Source organism: Oncorhynchus nerka, linkage group LG21 (assembly GCF_034236695.1).
Source record: "Oncorhynchus nerka isolate Pitt River linkage group LG21, Oner_Uvic_2.0, whole genome shotgun sequence".
Classification (NCBI taxonomy): domain Eukaryota; kingdom Metazoa; phylum Chordata; class Actinopteri; order Salmoniformes; family Salmonidae; genus Oncorhynchus; species Oncorhynchus nerka.
This window is the reverse complement of record NC_088416.1, coordinates 15,933,380-15,952,615: the sequence shown is the minus strand read 5'-3', so window position 1 is coordinate 15,952,615 and position 19,236 is coordinate 15,933,380. Positions and strand designations below refer to the sequence as shown.

The window sequence follows — 19,236 nt, the reverse complement described above, 5'->3', positions numbered from 1 at the left end:
ATCATAGCGCTTGATGGTTTTTGCGATGGCACTTGAAGAAACTTTCAAAGTTCTTGAAATGTTCCTCATTGACTGACCTTCATGTCTTAAAGCAATGATGGACTGTCGTTTCTCTTTGCTTATTTGAGCTGTTCTTTCCATAATATGGATTTGGTATTTTACCAAATAGGGCCAACTTCTGTCTACCCACCCCTACCTTGTCACAACACAACTGATTTGTCTCAAACGCATTAAGAAGGAAAGATACTCCACATCCATCGGTGAAGAGTGAGTCATCATTCCAGAGAAAGCATTTCCACTGCTGCAGAGTCCAATGGCGGTGAGCTTTACACCACTCCTGGCGACGCTTTGCATTGTGCATGGTGATCTTAGGCTTGTGTGCGTCTGCTTTGCCATGGAAACCCTTTTTATGAAGCTCCAGACAAACCGTTCTTGTGCTGATGTTTCATCCAGAGGCAGTTTGGAGCTCGGTAGTGAGTGTTGCAACCAAGGTTTCAGCACTCGAGGGTCCCCTTCTGTGAGCTTGTGTGGCCTACCACTTCGGCTGAGCCGATGTTGCTCCTAGACGTTTCCACTTCACAATAACAGCACTTACAGTTGCCCGGGGCAGCTCTAGCAGGGAAGAAATTTGACATCCTATGATGAAAGTTACTGAGCTCTTCAGTAAATGGCTCTTCAGCCATTCTACTGCCAATGTTTGTCTATGGAGATTGCATGGTTGTGTGCTACATTTTTATACACCTGTCAGCAACAACTGTGGCTGAAATAGCCGAATCCACTCATTTAAAATGGTGAGTGAGCACATACTTTTGTATATATAGTGTAGAAATAGCATTCGTGGATAGTTGTCATTCTTTTGTTGTTATATTATATCATGACAGGTTTCATTGTAATGTTTATGATTGGTGGAGGTTAAGAGTAGAGCAGTATTTTTATCACCACTTTACATTGGCCTTATTCCAAGGTAGCTATTACAGTGGGGCAAAAAGTATTTAAAGTATTTAGTCAGCCACCAATTGTGCAAGTTCTCCCACTTAAAAAGATGAGAGGCCTGTAATTTTCATCATAGGTACACTTCAACTATGACAGAAAAAGGTGATAAAAGAAAATCCAGAAAATCACATTGTAGTATTTTTTATGAATTTATTTGCAAATTGTGGTGGAAAATAAGTAATAAGGCTGACTAAATACATTTTTGCCCCACTGTATGTAATTAGTTTGTACTATGTATGCAAGAACAAGTATTTAGTGTACTTACCCCTGTACAGAAACAATTAACACAAAAGTAACAGGTTTGCTTTATAAGGCCAATGTTATTTGAGGTATGACCATATAGCATAAGAATTTTGACAGCAATATGCTTGCATATCAGCCATGTATACAGCTTTTGTTTACATCTCAATGTACATTATTTCCCTCCTTTTTTCACTTGGGGTTTTCTACATCAGTGGAATGGAAGGCGTATTGTCTTTCCTACTAAAGACTCTAACACTGAGATCCAGGTACACTAGCTTTACGGAACCCTCTTTGGTTCAATAAACCTCTTACGTATGCTTTATTTTACAGTCCACTATTTACTTTGTATTCACTAAGAAATGACATTGTAAAATTGAGATATATATATAATATTTACCTGTTTCTTGAGATTAAAATCACCATTTGGTTGTGTGGAAGTCTCCAAGTTAAGTGCGTAATTTCTTAATAAATATTGGACAGAGCCCGGTTGAAATGGGCTGGTAAAATAAGTCTACCCACTTTGTCATTCGCATGGTGTCTGTACACAATGCAAACTGTGCCTTCCGTGACACCCCACCCCCACTCTGTGTGTTTACCTGGAAACCGCAACTCCCCAAACTAGATGCCCTCCAGTTGAAGCACTGTGATTGAATGGTTCCGGACAGCATATTGTAATAAATTACTCCCCCTGTTTGTGTGTGTGTGTTGATATTCAACTTTCAATAACCCTTTACAGTAGTTCTGGTAGTATACTTATTTCTTATTACCTTGTTTTATTATTTTGTCCTTCCCAAAGAGCAGTGTAATGTGCTGCCTCGTCTTACTTTTGATAGCTTTATGCTTCTATATATGTCTTACTGTTTTCGGTCTTACTGTTCAGTAATGTCCTTACTCTCCCACACGTGTCACTATGCCCCCTTTACCGCACCTTTGTGTGCAAAATGACCCCCTATTCCAGATGTCGTGCACTGCGTTTGACCAGGAATTTTAGACACCTGTTCTTTGTTCAGGAAAGGCTGCCTTCCACATACCCTTGTACAATAGCTTTCACAAGAAAGTTTCAGTGAAACTGATAAGCTTGTCTCTAATGCATCTCTCTTACCTTTTTTGTTGTTGTTGCTCTTTTCTCTCTTCCGCCTCTTTGTCTTCCCCTCCCTCCCGCTCTCCATTGCATCCCCCATCCTCCCCTGGGGAGCAGGCTGCGGGCCATGCTGGGTGCAGACAGCCAGGTCCAGCCCAGCCTGACCAGAGAGGCCTTCCTGAAGATGATGCTGCCCGACAGTCCCCCTGGGGAGGGGGGGCGTGGCAAGGTGAGCCCCTGCTCCCGCTAGTTTTTCTCCACACTCTACTTGGTTCACTAGTTCACTCTACTTGGTTCACTCTGACTCTGTGGTTCATTCGTATGCTGTCTGGGCTGTGTTCAGTTAAAGGAAATGTTTGAACGTCGCAGATAGAAATTTAATAAATAGAGCTGACAGCATTATCTAGTGTAGTGTTAGCCATTTCCTCCCCTGACAATGAGTGTCTTGCTTCAATTTCCTTCCCTCCTTCAGTCGGCTCCTTCCTCCGCTTGACATAATCCACTCAGATTGCTTGTGATATTAAAAATCAAGGCCGCCGCCGTTTTCAAATGAACTGAAATTAAAACCAAGGGGGATTATAAGATGCCAGACTTGGGCTAACCTTTTTCTAGCACAGCTTCCCTCCGCCTGTCGAAAGGTTAATTTAGACATCTACCGTTCAATACCACCGGCCTAGCGTCAGAAAAAAAACAGCACTTGATGTAAAGGCTCTTGGAGAATTAGAAGAAGACAATGTGGCCAGGAAACAAGGGTGGAGGTAGAATGGGAAGGGGTTGATACAAATGGATTTGATCTGGGAGCTAGCAAGCTGCTCTTCAGTCCTCTTTGTTCACTGATTGAAAAATACATCACAGGAAAATGGCTGCCAGCAAATTAATAGTCAATAGTCTTGACATACCTTCCTGTAATAAATGGAAGATGCAAGTCTTTCATTATTATCTGATGCCCTGCATTGATACCAACTACTATGCGCAGGGAAGCTAGCGTTAGAAAATTGAGGGGAAATTATCGGCTCTCATTTTTGGCACTGTGGTAGACCGAAGTTACTGTTTTGCCAATTTTGTGGAAGATTCAGGCAGTTTTTTCCTAGTTTAGTACAACCAGTTGGAGCTTGAATCACCCCTTCCGTGGTGCAGCCCTCCAAGATGTAAAATGTCTCAGGATTTTCGGTCACCCTTTTTCCCTCCCTCATTTTCTCCATCCCTTCCCGCAGAGTCTGACTGGTCCTGGCGGCCTGCCCATGTCCCCACGGAGGTCCCTGTACCGGACCCTGTCGGACGAGAGCCTGTGCAGCAGCTACAGGAAAAACCTGTCCCTGGTCAGCTCTCGGAGCTCTCTCCTGGACCAGGCCCTGCCCAACGATATCCTGTTCAGCACCCCCACTGAGCCCCACCACAGCACCCTGCCACCTCGCGTGAACCTCGGCCACAGCCATGGGGCGCCGCTACACAAGAGTGAGTGTCTGCCCGTTTAGGGTAGGGGTGGCGTAGTCTCTCGCTAGCTAGGTCTTGTCAGTTGTGAAAACAGAATCTAATAGAACAGATAATGTATACTTTAATCTATATCTGTGGTTGAGAGGTAATAGGGATGGCCAACCTTTCTCCTAGAGTGCTACAGGATGTATATATATTCTTCCAGCCCGGCTCGAACTCACCATATTCAGCTAATACCGCTAATACCGTCAAGGCCCCTTTTACCTGAAAATCTAAATATGTCCAAACTGTATAGTCGGTGTAAAAGTACCACATTTGCCCTACATTTTATTATATATTAGGGAAACCCTGGAGTACATTTAATTGATTCAGACATTCATTTAGGAATGGAACACATGTTACGAAATCATTAATGTATCTGCCAAAGATGGAACGCAAACAGGGCAAATGGACAAACGCATTAAATGGACAGTGGACAGCTGCATTCACCTATTCCTGAAAAGCACTTAAAGGCCTACTCTGTGATATTTACAGCCACTTTTATATTTCTCCAGACTCATTCCTCAGCTTTATAGTAAACAAAGTGGCAGGGCAGCCATTTTGATTTTCAAATTAAGGCCATAGAAATAAAAAATATCTAGCTGCGAGCTCATTGTGGTCAATTAAATGCAAACGCCCTTGCCAGTCTGAAGTTGAACTTGAATCTGAACTAGACCCATTGTAATAGCTACAGCATATGCCACTTTCAATTTCCCATCTGTCTTGTGCAAACCTATTTTAAAAAGTTTACTCTGTTTATAAGAAACACAGCAAGATATTGGATATTTTCCACTGGGAAAAACATCCCAGTATGTGCTCATTGAGTATGCAAGATATTAACCCTTTCACTGTCTGTCCTCCTTGCGTTCTTTGTTGAAACATTCTAACCACTTGTTGTATTTCGCAATGACACACAGGGGCTGAATACCCCCCACACACACACACACCTTGGAGGGTGTAGGTTGTGTGTGTGTGGATATGTGATTGCTGTGTCTTATTCAGATCACCTTAACTCTATCGGGGGGGGGGGGGGTGCATCATGAATCTCCAGCTGTGTGCGAGATTAAGGTGCGTATGTGTGTTTTTATGCACACATTTGTATGCCAAGGTTTGTGTGAGTATGTTCGCCAAAGCTGACCCCTGTGGATGTCCCCTAGATGCAGGTGAATTGTCTGTCTGACGGGGGGAAGCTCCCCCTTCGTCTCCGTCCTCTGATCAGTTTTCAACAGACTGACATTGGGTTTTAAAAAAGTAGCCATGTTCTTGGCAGTTTTCCAAGCAGAAGTGCACTTTGAGAGTGTAATTGTTTAGCTTTTTTTTTTTTTTTTTTTTACATTTTGGGTGGGGGTTTGTCTCGCACAGTCAATTTGGTGCAAATTGAACAGGCTGAGTTGTATTTGCTTCAAGGGGAATTCCAGATGTCTCTAAAAATGTCTGTTAAGGTGATACAAGTCGTATGGATAACTCTGTGATGTTTGTCTTACGCTTTGGTGGAAAGTGCCTGTCTTTCATTCGTTAAGAGTATCATCTTATTTAAACTCTACTTGTGTTTTTACTGACTTTGAAACCTAAAACCCTGAAATGACTTCGGAAATCTGCAGGCAGTTTGGGCTTAATATAGGAGCAGGTGTTCCAAGTGGAGAATGGATGAGCACTGATGTCTAATTATCGGTAGACAGAAGGGAGAGGGGGAAAGAGGGAGAGGGAGAGAGAACCAAATCGGTGAGCTTGTCAGTCACTTATCTAAACCCGAAATGTCTCATCTCTACAGATGAGCTGTGGTTCTCTGACAGCTCCCTGGCCGACCGCTGCAAAATGGCTGATGGCAGTCTGATGCCTCTCCCGGAAGCAGTGTCTGGCCTGGACTGGTCCCATCTTGTTGATGCCGCAAGAGCTTTTGAAGGTAAGGACAACGTCTAGATTCATCATCATCATTAAACAAAACTGAGTACTTATTCACTGTTTGACCTTACCCAGCTAACAATTAACATGGCCTAGAACAGTATGGATTTTTTTTGTCAGGTACCCATTTGGTTGTGATGTGAGAACATCAGAAGGGGAATCTTCACATTTGTTGGGAAATGATACGTTTGGACGATGTCAAAAGGAAAATATCCCTTTAGACAGACTTTCTTAAAGCACTTAAACAAAGGTTATGGGAATGTTATCCCCTGACCGACCATAAACGTTATCTCCCTACCTAGCAGAAATGTTCTGGGAATGAAGAAATGTTAGCTAGGTGTAAGTGGTACCTGAATTAACATTTGCTGCTACCAAGGTTCTTCCTGTCAGGTGTCATACTGTCAAAGGCTGTCAAATCTTTTGTCCCCAGTTCTCATCAGGCTTTCAGCGCTTGAACTGTTACCCTTTTGTTCACTCAGTATTTGTATTTATTATGGATCCCCATTAGCTGCTGCCAACAATTCCTGGCCTTTATTCGGTGTCCAAATCCACTCTGGTCAATTTAGGTAACTAATTTGGCGTGAAATTCAAAGTGCGAAAAGACCATTATAAAAGTTGTTTTTCTTTTCTCTTAATGTTCAGATGGGATTTCAATGTCCGTCATCCAATTCAAGTCTGCCAAATTCATTTGCTGAAGCGACTTGATGTGAATTCAAATTGACCCCCAATATCATCTTGATCCAGTCAAAATCCTCAGTCTCTCCCATTGTCTGTGTCTACCTCGAGGTGCTAATTAGCAGGAAGTGGAAGGAGAGAGAGAGTATTTGGGGACTTGAGAAACGAAGCATTGCATGACAATGGAGCGCACAGCAAGCAACCATTTTGCCAATTCACGCCGTAATTGCACCTCTTGCTTGCACACTTTCTCTGGCAATTATAGCCTCGCTACCTCGTCCAACTGTGTTTCTGGTCTGGAATTACAGGGTGATGTACTCACAATGTTGTTTTTTCCTGCAAATGGCTCCTGCTTCCTTCATGACCAACAGATGTTTATAGACTGGATAGTTTGGACCCGTTGACCACGTTTTTTTCACCCTGAGCAACGAGGGGCGGGGCCGGGGACATGGATTAGCATCGGGCTGCACAGCAGCCTTCGATTTGTGTAGAAGTCAACACCAGAGAAAAGAGGGGGAACTCATTGTCTTGGAGAGTCGTGGTAGTGTTGACCCTGGCGTTATTATGCCGTGTCGTTTAATTGGCTTGTTTTGTTTCGTGTCGCCCGCTGTGTGCTCTCAAGGCAGTGTTGCTAAGCGCGCGGAGACTCTAGCATGCTAGCCCTCATTAGCATGCTGGGGGAAAAGGGCAGGGTGAGCATTAGTAGCAACAAGCGAGCATTATTTATGTTACCGTAGACCTACGCATGCTAGAACAGGACAAATGGTTCACAGTCAAGAGTGCAGCAGAGCAGACACAACACAGACATTCCTCTCTCCTTGTGCGTCTCATTCTTCACTTGTGATTCATATTTATCAATGATAAACTTAACCTCAAGATTTATCTTAGACTGTTTGTCTTCCATATTGAACATTACAGAGAGAATGTCATGGGGTGTTTTAGTTGTTTCCAACTCACTATAGGCTAGTCTTTTTAAGGAAAAGGAATACCTGGCTCTGTTCTAGATCTCCCTCTTTTACTTTCCCCCTTTCCCTCTTTTGTGTTCTTTGTTTTCCACTATGACAATCACTTCACCTGTGATTTACTTCGGTCAATGTTCAGCCAATGTTGAGACTCAATTAGAACGGAGTGATTGTTAAAAGGAAGAAAGAGGGACGTGTAATTATGGGTGGTTTTCAAAGCTTCAGTCTCTCGCTTGGCTCTCAGAAGCAACTTCGGTGAGACACTTATCTTTAGTGAGAACCACTTTCATCTCTCTTCCCTCTCGCTCTTTACCCCTCTCTCGCAATTCCCTTTTTCTCTCTCCCCTCTTCTCCCTCCTTAGCGAGAATAATCTTAGCGAGAACAGCTCCCATGCCTTTCCCCTTCTCCCTCCTTTCTGTCATAAAATACCACATTCCAAATCCACGTCACCTCTCAACGCCATCCACATATTGAGAAGACAGATGCAGGTGGGGGATGGTTGGTGCTGCCCTTTCGCAAGAAACTTAACCTCACTTTCCTCAACCTCATTTTCCCCGGCTTTCTAAATTGATATGTGATGCCCATTCGGACATCTGCTGTGACTTCTCACAAGCTTAGTCTGTTTTTTCTTGTCTTCTTCCCTATCCAGAATTGTCCTATGCTCTCTATCTGGAAGGTAACAATAGTGTGCTGTGCCATGCCAGTTACTAAGGAAGGGTACTGGCTTCTAGTGTTTCTCCACTCGACAACCCATCTGACTGCGCTTTATTGTTCTAGCCCAGTGCTAATGCACTTGATTCAACTTAGCCACGGGCTGTTTGAGTTGTTGACTAGTTGAATCGAGTGTGTTAGTTTTGGTGGGCTTGAACAAAAATGTGCAGTCATGTGGGTCTTTACAGCTGGAGTTGAGAATCACTGGCTTATAATGCCTTCGGAAAATATTCAGACCCCTTGACTTTTTACACATTTTGTTAGGTTACAGCATAAACATTAATTAAACAGTTTTTTCCCCTCATCAATCTACACACAATACCACATAATGACAAAGCAAAAGCAGGTTTAGACATTTTTGCAAATTTATTAAAATAATTAATAAAAACAATTAAATCACATTTACATAAGTATTCAGACCCACTCAGTATATTGTTGAACCACCTTTGGCAGCAGTTACAGCCTTGAGTTTTCTTCGATAAAATGCTACAATCTTGTCACATCTGTATTTGGGGAGGTTCTATCATTCTTCTCTGCAGATCCTCTCAAGCTCTGTCAGGTTGGATAGGGAGCGTTGCTGCACAGCTATTTTCAGGTCTCTCCAGAGATGTTCGAACGGGTTCAAGTCCGGGCTCTGGCTGGGCCACTCAAGGACATGCAGAGACTTGTCCTGGAACCACTCCGGTGTTGTCTTGGCTGTGTGCATAGGGTCATTGTTCTGTTGAAAGGTGAACCTTCGCCCCAGTCTGAGGTCCTGAGCGCTCTGGAGCAGGTTTTCATCAAGGCTCTCTCTGTACTTTGCTCCGTTCATCTTTCCCTCGATCCCAACTAGTCTCCCAGTCCGTGATGCTGAAAAACACCACCACAGCATGATGCAGCCACCACCATGCTTCACCGTAGGGATGGTGCCAGATTTCTTCCAGAGGTGACGCTTGGCATTCAGGCCAAAGAGTTCAATCTTGGTTTCATCAGACCAGAGAATCTTGTTTCTCATGGTCTGAGAGTCCATTAGGTGCCTTTTGGCAAACTCCAAGCGGGGTATCATGTGCCTTTAACTGAGGAGTGGCTTCCGTCTGGCCACTCCACTGTAAAGGCCTGATTGGTGGAGTACTGCAGAGATGGTTGTCCTTCTGGAAGGTTCTCCAATCTCCACAGAAGAGCTTTGTCAGAGTGACCTGTCGGGTTCTTGGTCACATCCCTGACCCAGGCCCTTTTCCCCCGATTGCTCAGTTTGACTGGGCTGCCAGCTCTAAGGATAGTCTTGGTGATTCCAAACTTCTTCCATTTTAAGAATGATGGAGGCCACTGTGTTCTTCAATGCTGCAGAAATGTTTTTGGGATCCTTCCCCGTGATCTGTGCCTCGAAACAATCCTGTCTTGGAGCTCTACGGATAATTATTTTGACCTCATGGCTTGTTTTTTTTCTCTGCCATACACTGTCAACTGTGGGACCTTATATAGACAGGTGTGTGCCTTTCCAAATCATGTCCAATCAATGGAATTTACCACAGGTAGACTCCAATCAAGTTATGGAAACATCTCAAGGATGATCAATGGAAACGGGATGCAAATGAGCTCAATTTCAAGTCTCATGGCAAAGAGTCTAAATACTTATGCAAATAAGGTATTTATTTTTTTATTTTGTATACATTTGTAAAAAATGTCTAAACCTGTTTTCACTTTGTCATTGTGGGGTATTGTGTGTAGATTGCTGAGTTTTTGTACATTTTTCAAAATCCATTTTAAAAGACTGTAACGTAACAAAATGTGGAAACGGTCAAGGGGTCTGAATACAGTCCGAAGGCACTGTGTATTATACTGTGAGTGGGGCCTTAACTGTGTGAAATCCAGTTTGCTCTCATATTTAACCCGCAGCCTGCTCGTGCCCTCTTCACCCCCCCGAGAGAGTGGATCCAGGTGGTAAATACAGTGCTGTGAAAAAGTATTTTCCCCCTTACTTATTTTCTCTATTTTTGCATATTGTTGATACTGAATGTTATCAGATCTTAAACCTTTATCTAATATTAGGTTTTGTTGAAGATCTGATAATGTTCAGTATAAAAAAAAATATGTAAAAAATAGCAAAAATTAGAAAGTAGCTCCATAATTGTTGCTTTTAGGATAGACTCTGGCAAAGGCTTAGGGATGGGAGCTAACCATAGCACCTCCACAGGATCCATTCTACTCTACATCACTCCCTATTAGTCACGCTCTCCACCTTCATGGTTGCAAGATTGGACTGCTTAAAAGGGCTGCACCAGAATGTGCCTTTCCTTAGAACATTGCTTTTGGAGCATTTAAGCGCTACTGTAGGTTAATTTGCACTGAAAGTTGACTGTACACAGTGTGGGTAACTGAACTGTATCTGAGGGATGTGCTGTCTCCTGTTTTCAGGTCTGGAGCTCGACAAGGATACCAGTCGTCTGTGTGATAAAGACTGTCCAAAAGACTCACTAGGTGACATGACATTTTGCTCCGCGAGGCACTCTATTCTTCACTGGAATTCCTTGTCTTTTACTACCACTAGTTAGTTACTGGCATTAAAGCTTCTTTCACCTTTACTGCCGTTGGTGCTTTTGCTATTACTGCTATGGGACCTCCACAACTGCTACAATTTTATTTAGTGTTGAAACCAAATCAAATGAGGGTTTTTACGAGCATTTCTGTAACACTACAGCAGCTACTACTACCACTGTACATCTATCACCACCTTCTAGCTGCCTAGTGCCTCTGCCCAGTGCCTCTGCCTATGCCTTGTGCCTCTGCCTTGTGCCTCTGCCTAGTGCCTCTGCCTAGTGCCTCTGCCTAGTGCCTCTGCCTTGTGTCTCTGCCTTGTGCCTTGTGTCTCTGCCTTACCTCAACCACTTCTTCTGTTGTGATGTTTTCTCCTGCTAACTTTTGTTCCAGCCTTACACTAACACGCCTGATTAAACTGCTCTCCTCTTCTAATCTGGCATTTCCCAGCAGTTAAGAACATTATTGAAGTTGAGATGTGTGTCATGGTATTTAAAGCTACGCTATGCAGAAATCTCTCCGCCATTTCCTGGTTGCTAAAATTCTAATAATTTGACAAATTTCAGTTTGTGACAAAACAAGCAAGTGTAGTGTAGAGAATCATTGTACCATCTAAACTGCTGTGAAATGTATATTCCATAACCAAAAACATTGTACACTAAACAAAAATGTAAAGTCTCGGTCCCATGTTTCATGAGCTGAAATAAAAGATCCCAGAAATGTTCCATATGGACAAAAAGTTTATTTCTCTCAAATTTTGTGCAAAGATGTGTTTACATCCATGTTAGTGAGCATTTCTCATTTGCCAAGATAATAAATCCACCTGATAGGTATGGCATATCAAGAAGCTGATTAAACAGCATGATCATTACACAGGTACACCTTATGATGGTGTCAATAAAATGGCACTCTAAAATTACACAACACAATGCCACAGATGTCTCAAGTTTTGAGGGACCATGCAATTGGCATGCTAACTTCAGGAATGTATACCAGAGCTGTTGTCAGAGAATAGAATGTTAATTTCTCTACCATAAGCCACCTCCAACGTCGTCTTAGAGAACTTGGTAATACGTCCAACCAGCATCACAACCGCAGACCATTTGTATGGCGTTGTGTGGGCAAGCGGTTTGCTGATATCAACGTTGTGAACAGAGTGCCCCATGGTGGCAGTGGGGTTATGGTATGGGCAGGCATAAGCTACGGACAACCAACACAAAAGCATTTTATCAATGGCCAATTGAATGCACTGAGATACCGTTACGAGATCCTGAGGCCCATTGTCGTGCCATTCATCCTCCACCATCACCTGATGTTTCAGCAAGATAATGCACAGCCCCATGTCATCGCATCTGTACACAATTCCTGGAAGCTGAAAATGTCCCAGTTCTTTCATGGCTTGCATACTCACCAGACATGTATGGGATGCTCGGGATCGACGTGTACGACCACGTGTTCCAGTTCCCGGCAATATCCAGCAACTTCACGCAACCATTGAAGGGGGTGGGACAACATTCCACAGGCCACAATCAACAGCCAGATTAACTCTATGCGAAGGAGATGTGTCGTACTGCATGAGGCAAATGGTGGTCACACCAGATATTGACTGGTTTTCTGATCCACGCCTCTGCCTTTTTTTTGTGTCTGTGAAATCTATAGATTAGGACCTAATAATAATAATAATAATAATAAAAAATCAAATGATTTCCTTATATGAAATGTAACTCAGTCAAATATTTGAAATTGTTGAATGTTGCATTTATGTTTTTGTTGACTGTATTTTCAGCCATTTGAAGGTGGTGTGCAAAACTAACTAAAAGTCGCAAAAAAACGAAACGTAAGAAAGGGATGCATAGAAATAGAGCACATAGAACAGATCTACCCCCCCCCAAAGTTACCTATTGCGGCTTTAATAGGATTGTGTGTGTGTTTTCTTTAGCAGCGGACCAGGGTTCACTCTGCTCCATGTTGGACGTGGAGCAGGCCCAGCAGGCCATGGAGCTGTCCCGTGAGCTGAGTCGGAGGGTGGCTGCGTCGGAGGCTGCCGCTCTGGAGGCAGGGTAGGTGTACTGCGCCTTTGGGTGGGCAGGCAGTTAAAGGAGCTTGACTTAGTAGAGAAGGGATTTAGTTATTGAAGGTCTTACATATGCACATGTTTAACACTACTTACTGACTGAATGCACTGACAATAGCATGAATGCCGAAATATTGTTCATCCTCCTCTAAAGGAATCACTTTTATGATCAAAATATTCCGATTACAGGCCCAGTGTAGTCAAAAATGTGATTTTTCCTTCTCTCTCTGTGTGTGTGTGTGTGTGTGTGTGTGTGTGTGTGTGTGTTTGTGTGTGTTAAAAAAAAATCACATTGTGGTTGGAGTAATACTGTGAAATTGTGAAAAATATGATAATGCCATTCTAGTGTAAGAGCTTTTTGAAAGACTGCCTAAAACTTCTGCCTGTTTTGGTGGGATGGAGTTTTGGCCTGCCTGGTGTCAACACAAATGAGCTAATAGACCAATAAGAAAGAGTTCCAGACCTCTCTGCCAATATCAGCTAGTTTTCAATGTTCTCCTCCCCACTCAGACCCCTCCCAGACACTCCTAGCAGTCCTTCTTGGAAAAATGGCTCTTTGCTAAGAAGCTATTTTTGTTTATTTTTGACTATTTTAATTGAAAACAATCACAGTAAGGTGCTTAATTGTAAAAATGTAAACATTTTCAGAAATGACCTTCACTTCACATAAATGACCTTGAGTGTGGACCTACAACACTATTCACTTAAATATGTTTTAAGTCAGTCACACCTGAAGTTGGCTAGTAAACAATACCGTTTTTTGTCAGTAGTTATACTCCACTTCAAAGAGTGGTGTAATTGATGCTGTATAAAAGCATATACCAATAAAGACAGACATAACGAAGAGGTCAAATTCTATAGACTGCTCTATAGACTCGCAAAACATGAAGAAGCCTGTCTCTCTATCTCTATATAGGGATGGTTCTCCTGCTCTGCTCACTGGCAAAGTCATCCAACTGGAAGAGATCCTCAGACAGCTTCAGTTCGACCTGCGAAAGGTATAGTCAACTCCCCGAAGCACATCAGCAATGTGTCCAGTGAATCGCTTAGCATGTATAACAATAATAACATGGTCATTTAGCTGATAGCTGCACATCCCTTTGGATGAAAGTAAACACGTGAATCAGTATACTATCATGATACACTAAAATGGTCTGTACAATTAGCTGTTGTTTTAAAATGTATGCTTCTCTGTTGGTGTATGTTGTAAATCATACAACCCCAGCGAAAACCAGTTGTCATAGTCAGGTGGAATATTGATTGTAAAAGGACGTTTTGTCAGTGTTTTCAGCAACCAGAAAAATAGGTCTTTATCTGACCAGATAAACAGCAAGAATATGATTGCTTTCCCATGATGTGGTGACGTCGTCATATAATATGCATCTTTACCTGGCTATAACAAAGACCAGTTGCTTGTAATCTGGTTATATTTTGTATTCTCATTCAGAAAACCAGTGTACAACCAGATAATTATGTCACAATGAAGCCAAATCTTGTCTACTGTGCCAAATGATGATCATATGTATAGCCAATGTCATCATGCCAGGTTGCGTAATAACCTGTGTGTGTGTGTGTGTGTGTGTGTGTGTGTGTGTGTGTGTGTGTGTGTGTGTGTGTGTGTGTGTGTGTGTGTGTGTGTGTGTTCCCTCTCCACAGGAGCAAGAGGACAAGGCCATGTTGCAGGAGCAGGTCCAGCACTTGCGTCAGGACAACATGCGTCTGCACGAGGAGAGCCAAACGGCAGCCGGCCAGCTCAGGAGGTTCAGCGAATGGTTCCTAAACTCGGTTGACAACAAGAAGCCCTGAGCAACAAAAAAAAAAACACTGACACACTGCAACATGGCCGTTAACTCCACATTACCTGAGCCAGTGGCATGTCAAGAGGGACGATGTCTACAGTGATTCAAAGTGAATAGCCATCGCATGAGTGCGAGAAGTTGCGAGTTAGCGTGCTAATGCTAGTAGCATTGTTTTGTAATCAAAACAACAACATGAATTAGTGTAAATATACCAAGGGGATGGGGGAGGGTAAAGAGATACATTTATAGAAGGTTAAAATAAAGGGGAGGAAGGGAAGAATGCTTCAGATCTCATGTTTTTTGGATATTTGGTTATAGGAAGGAACATGTGAATTTAAAAAAACAAATGAATGTAACTTATGTGAAATCTATATTCTTTTGTCGAATAAGGCAAGTGTAAACTTTTCGGTTCCCTCAGTAAACAACAATGAAAAGAAGTTCACCCAAATAAATTTACTCAACTTTACCTTGACTTTTAATGCATTATATAATAACCAGGAAATAACTAAGGTGTTACAAGGTTCTTGTATAAGTTTTGTAAATACTCCACTTTTGAACAAAAAAATGAAATTGTCCTAGCAATAAATATGGTGATAGTCACAAAACTGTTATTAATGGTTAGCACTGATTGTGGTGTTGTCGAAATAGCGGTTGTATTGGATTACTTGGAAGTGTTTATTTTGCAGGAACAAAAACGTGCCTGACTTTAACCAGTGGTGTATGGATACTGTAGTCTTTTCTGTTGTAGTCCCTCATCCTTTTCCACCCCCACACCTTGTCCACCGCTCTCACTAATGATGTCTACCATGATTTTATGACCTTTTTCTTTTTGCCACAGAGAAAAGTATTCTTATGCAGTCGATCCTGAACACTTGCAGGTACATAAGGTACCACCAAGTGTACGAATTATGTATTTTCAATGCCAAAGTGTGTTTGATGTTCTTTGTACAGTACTTTAGAGAAAGTGTCTTGTATTTAACACTCTTATTTAAATTTACCCTCCAAATTGTTTATTTTAATATTGAGTATTTTGATCCTTTCTGCACTAAAACAATTAATGGCTCCTTATTGGCAATGTCTGTATAGTTGGCAAGAGATGAGATATAAATACTATATACTTATAAAGGGTTATTTCTGGGAAGCCCAACGTTTGGATGCTGCTAGAATACAGCCTGTTGTTTTGTAAGCCTTTCTTTCTTTGTAAGATGTTTTGTTAAAGATGGGACAAAATGTTTGCTTTTTTAATAAATGTAGGATGTTGGAAAAAACAAAATGGACTCAACAGTGACATTTAATTCCAGCGACAACGTTTGTGAGTATTACGGTATTTTTTTTGTAATGTTCCGTGTTGTTTTGCAGACAAATTGTGTCTTAAACAGACATCCTATAGTATGCCCCTGACTATAATCAGTGCTAGACACTGTTTGATAAGTGGCATGCAGTCGCTTAGAGTATTGAATTATGGGTAACACTTGTACAGGGATCGTATCTTCGGCACAATTGGGAATCCGCATAGTGCCTTCCTTTTTTATAGGTCAGGCCATTATTCAAAACAGCTCCTCTCTCCAAAGGATCTAGCAAAAGTGATGCCTGGCTGGCTGGAAACGGGTATTCTGGAGTGTAGCACACTATCATCAAATCTTGTTAGACCCAGATGGGCCGGCAGTGTCCACAAGTATCACCTAGATAAACCTTGAATTATTCATGGCTTGGAAGAAATATCATTATAATACTTTCGCAATAGAATTTTCAGATCTGGATCCTGGAGCCATGTTAAACGAATAAAAAATATAGATTTGCCCCAAAATGATGGTACTGTAAAGTACTTGGCTCAGAGGTCTCTGAGGAGTAGGGCTATCAGCTCTTATGGCAAGGTGACACAAGTGAAATTTTGCTCAGTGCAAATAGCTGTCAAACTTGTGTCTTGGTACTGGAGAATTCACACGATAGTAATCGGACTATAATTGTTTTTATTCCTTTTCGATTAGACTTAACATATTGGAAAGTCTTGTGTGTTGAGAAATCAGAGCATAGTATTTTCTAAAACCTCACACAACCAAACTAGTCTCTTATGAAAACCTTGAATACATTCTGAAAACAAGGCCTAGATTTGGTCGACACCAGTTTACCTCTTAAATGATCTCTACAGATCGGTGTCCCACCCTCGCGACGGTTGAGCTAATGTGCGCTAGTGTAATTAGCATGAGGTTGTAAGTAACAAAAACATTTCCCAGGACATAGACGTATCAGATATTGGTAGAAAGCTTAAATTATTAATCTAACTGCACTGTCCAATTTACAGTAGCTATTACAGTGAAATAATACCATGTTATTGTTTGAAAAATTATTAATAAACCAATTAGGCACATTTGGGCAGCCTTGATACAACATTTTGAACAGTTTTTTGGACCAGTCTAAAACTTTGCACATACTGCTACCATCTAGTGGCCAACATCTAAATTGCACCTGGGCTGGAATAATAAATGATGGCCTTTCTCTTGCATTTCAAAGATGGTACAATTTTTATTTTATGTTATCTTTTACCAGATCTATGTTATATTCTCCTACATTAATTTCCCATTTCCACAAACTTCAAAGTTTCCTCTCAAATGGTATCAAGAATTTGCATGTCCTGAGCAGTTAGATTTGGGTATGTCATTTTGGTGAACATTTTAAAAAGGGGTGGATCCCTATCATGTCCAACTAAGAAGGCAACATACTGTGTTTGTGTCCAACAGATGAGCCATTATGTATGGCAGATTGAGAACATTCCCATCCCTTAGGGACAATAACCTGTGGTATGGTGGGGAAGTCTGTACAGATATCAGCCCAGCCTGTCTACAACAGCAGGCCTATGTCCCAGATGCCTCTCCTGCAGCCCCCAGCCACCCAATTTAGGTCCCATTACCTCACCTCTCCACATCAAATCAAACTTTATTTGCCACGTGCCGAATACAAGTGTAGACTTTACAGTGAAATGCTTACTTACAAGCCCTTAACCAACAGTGCAGTTCAAGAAGAAGAAAATATTTACTAAGTAGGCCAAAATAAAAAGTAACAATAAGAATAAAGAGGCTATAAACAGGGGGCACTGGTACCGAGTCAGTGTGCGGGGGTACAGGCTAGTTGAGGTAATCTGTACACGTAGGTGGGGGGGAAGTGACTATGCATAGGTAACAAGCAGCAGTGTACAAGGGGGGGTCAATGTTAATTGTCCTGTGGCGATTTTCATAAATTGTTCAGCAGTCCAATGGCTTGGGGGTAGAAGCTGTTGAGTAGCCTTTTGGTCCTAGACTTGGCACTCCAGTACCGCTTGCCGTGCGGTGGCAGAGAAAACAGTCTATAACTTGGGTGACTGGAGTCAATTTTATGGGCTTTCCTCTGACACCACCTATTATTTAGGTCCTGGATGGCAGGTAGCTTGGCCCCAGTGATGTACTGGGCCATTTACACTACCCTCTGTAGGGCCTTACAGTCAGATGTCGAGCAGTTGCCATACCAGGCGGTGATGCAGTCAGTTGGTGCAGCTGTAGAACCTGTTGAGGATCTGGGGACCAATCCCAAATCTTTTCAGTCTCCCGAGGGGGAAAAGTTTTTGGCATGCCCTCTTCACGACTGTCTTGGTATGTTTGGACCATGATAGTTCGATGGTGATGCGGACACCAAGGAACTTGAAACTCTCAACCCGCTCCACTACAGCCCCGTCAATGTTAATGGGGGCCTGTCTGGCCTGCCTTTTCCTGTAGTCCACGATCAGCTCCTTTGCCTTCCTCACATTGAGGGGAAGGTTGTTGTCCTGGCACCAGACTGCCAGTTCTCCGATCTCCTCCCTGTAGGCCGTCTCATCGTTGTCGGTCATGGTTGTGTCGTCAGCAAACTTAATGATGGTGTTGGAGTCGTGTTTGGCCATGCAGTCGTGGGTGAACAGGGAACACAGGAGGGGACTAAGTACACACCCCTGTGGGGCCCCAGTGTCAAGGATCAGCGTGGCAGATGTGTTGTTGCCTACTCTTACCACCTGGGGGTGGCCCGTCAGAAAGTCCAGGATCCAGTTACAGAGGGAAGTGTTTAGTCCCAGAGTCCTTAGCTTAGTGATGATCTTCGAAGGCACTATGGTGTTGAACGCTGAGCTGTAGTCAATATGAACAGCATTCTCACATAGGTATTCCTTTTGTCCAGGTGAGAAAGGGCAGTGTGGAGTGCGATTGAGATTGTGTCATCTGCGGATCTGTTGGGGCGGTGTGCAAATTGGAGAGGGTCTATGGTGTCCGGGAGAATGCTGTTGATGTGAGGCATGCCCAGCCTTTCAAAGCACTTCATGGCTACCGATGTGAGTGCCACGGGGCGGTAATCATTTAGGCAGGTTACCTTCACTTCCTTGGGCACAGGGACTATGGTGGTCTGCTTGAAACATGTAGGTATAACAGACTCGGTTAGGGAGAGGTTGAAAATGTCAGTGAAGACAGTTGGTTTGCGCATGCTTTGAGTACACGTCCTGGTAATCCGTCTGGCGCAGCGGATTTGTGATTGCTGATCTGTTTGAAAGTTTTGTTCACATCGGCTGCCGAGAGCGGTATCACACAGTCATCCAGAACAGCTGGTGCTCTCGTGCATGCTTCAGTGTTGTTTGCCTCGAAGTGAGCATAAAATGCATTTAGCTCATCTGGTAGGCTCGCGTCACTGGGCAGCTCATGTCTGGGTTTCCCTTTGTAGTCCGTAATAGTTTTCAAGCCCTGCCACATCCGACGAGCATCAGAGCCAGTGTAGGAGGATTCAATCTTAATCCTGTATTGACGCTTTGTTGTTTG

At 42.7% G+C, this 19,236-nt stretch overlaps 1 protein-coding gene across 6 annotated transcripts in view; it reads left to right on the top strand.

Moving 5' to 3' along the window:
* Nucleotides 1-15,701, top strand: part of LOC115103959 (signal-induced proliferation-associated 1-like protein 2) — a 63,789-nt gene extending 48,088 nt beyond the window's left edge. For 2 of the 6 annotated variants that reach the window (XM_029625028.2, XM_065006376.1), the window contains 8 exons: nucleotides 2,435-2,546; nucleotides 3,532-3,772; nucleotides 5,562-5,693; nucleotides 7,980-8,006; nucleotides 10,436-10,498; nucleotides 12,495-12,615; nucleotides 13,546-13,627; nucleotides 14,286-15,701. In XM_029625028.2, the coding sequence (XP_029480888.2) occupies nucleotides 2,435-2,546; nucleotides 3,532-3,772; nucleotides 5,562-5,693; nucleotides 7,980-8,006; nucleotides 10,436-10,498; nucleotides 12,495-12,615; nucleotides 13,546-13,627; nucleotides 14,286-14,435 (928 nt within the window). In that variant the 3' untranslated portion in view covers nucleotides 14,436-15,701. The remainder of the gene's footprint in view (nucleotides 1-2,434; nucleotides 2,547-3,531; nucleotides 3,773-5,561; nucleotides 5,694-7,979; nucleotides 8,007-10,435; nucleotides 10,499-12,494; nucleotides 12,616-13,545; nucleotides 13,628-14,285) is intronic. The other 4 variants (XM_065006373.1, XM_065006377.1, XM_065006374.1 and 1 more) reach the window with 4 other exon arrangements.
* Nucleotides 15,702-19,236: the final 3,535 nt, after the last annotated feature.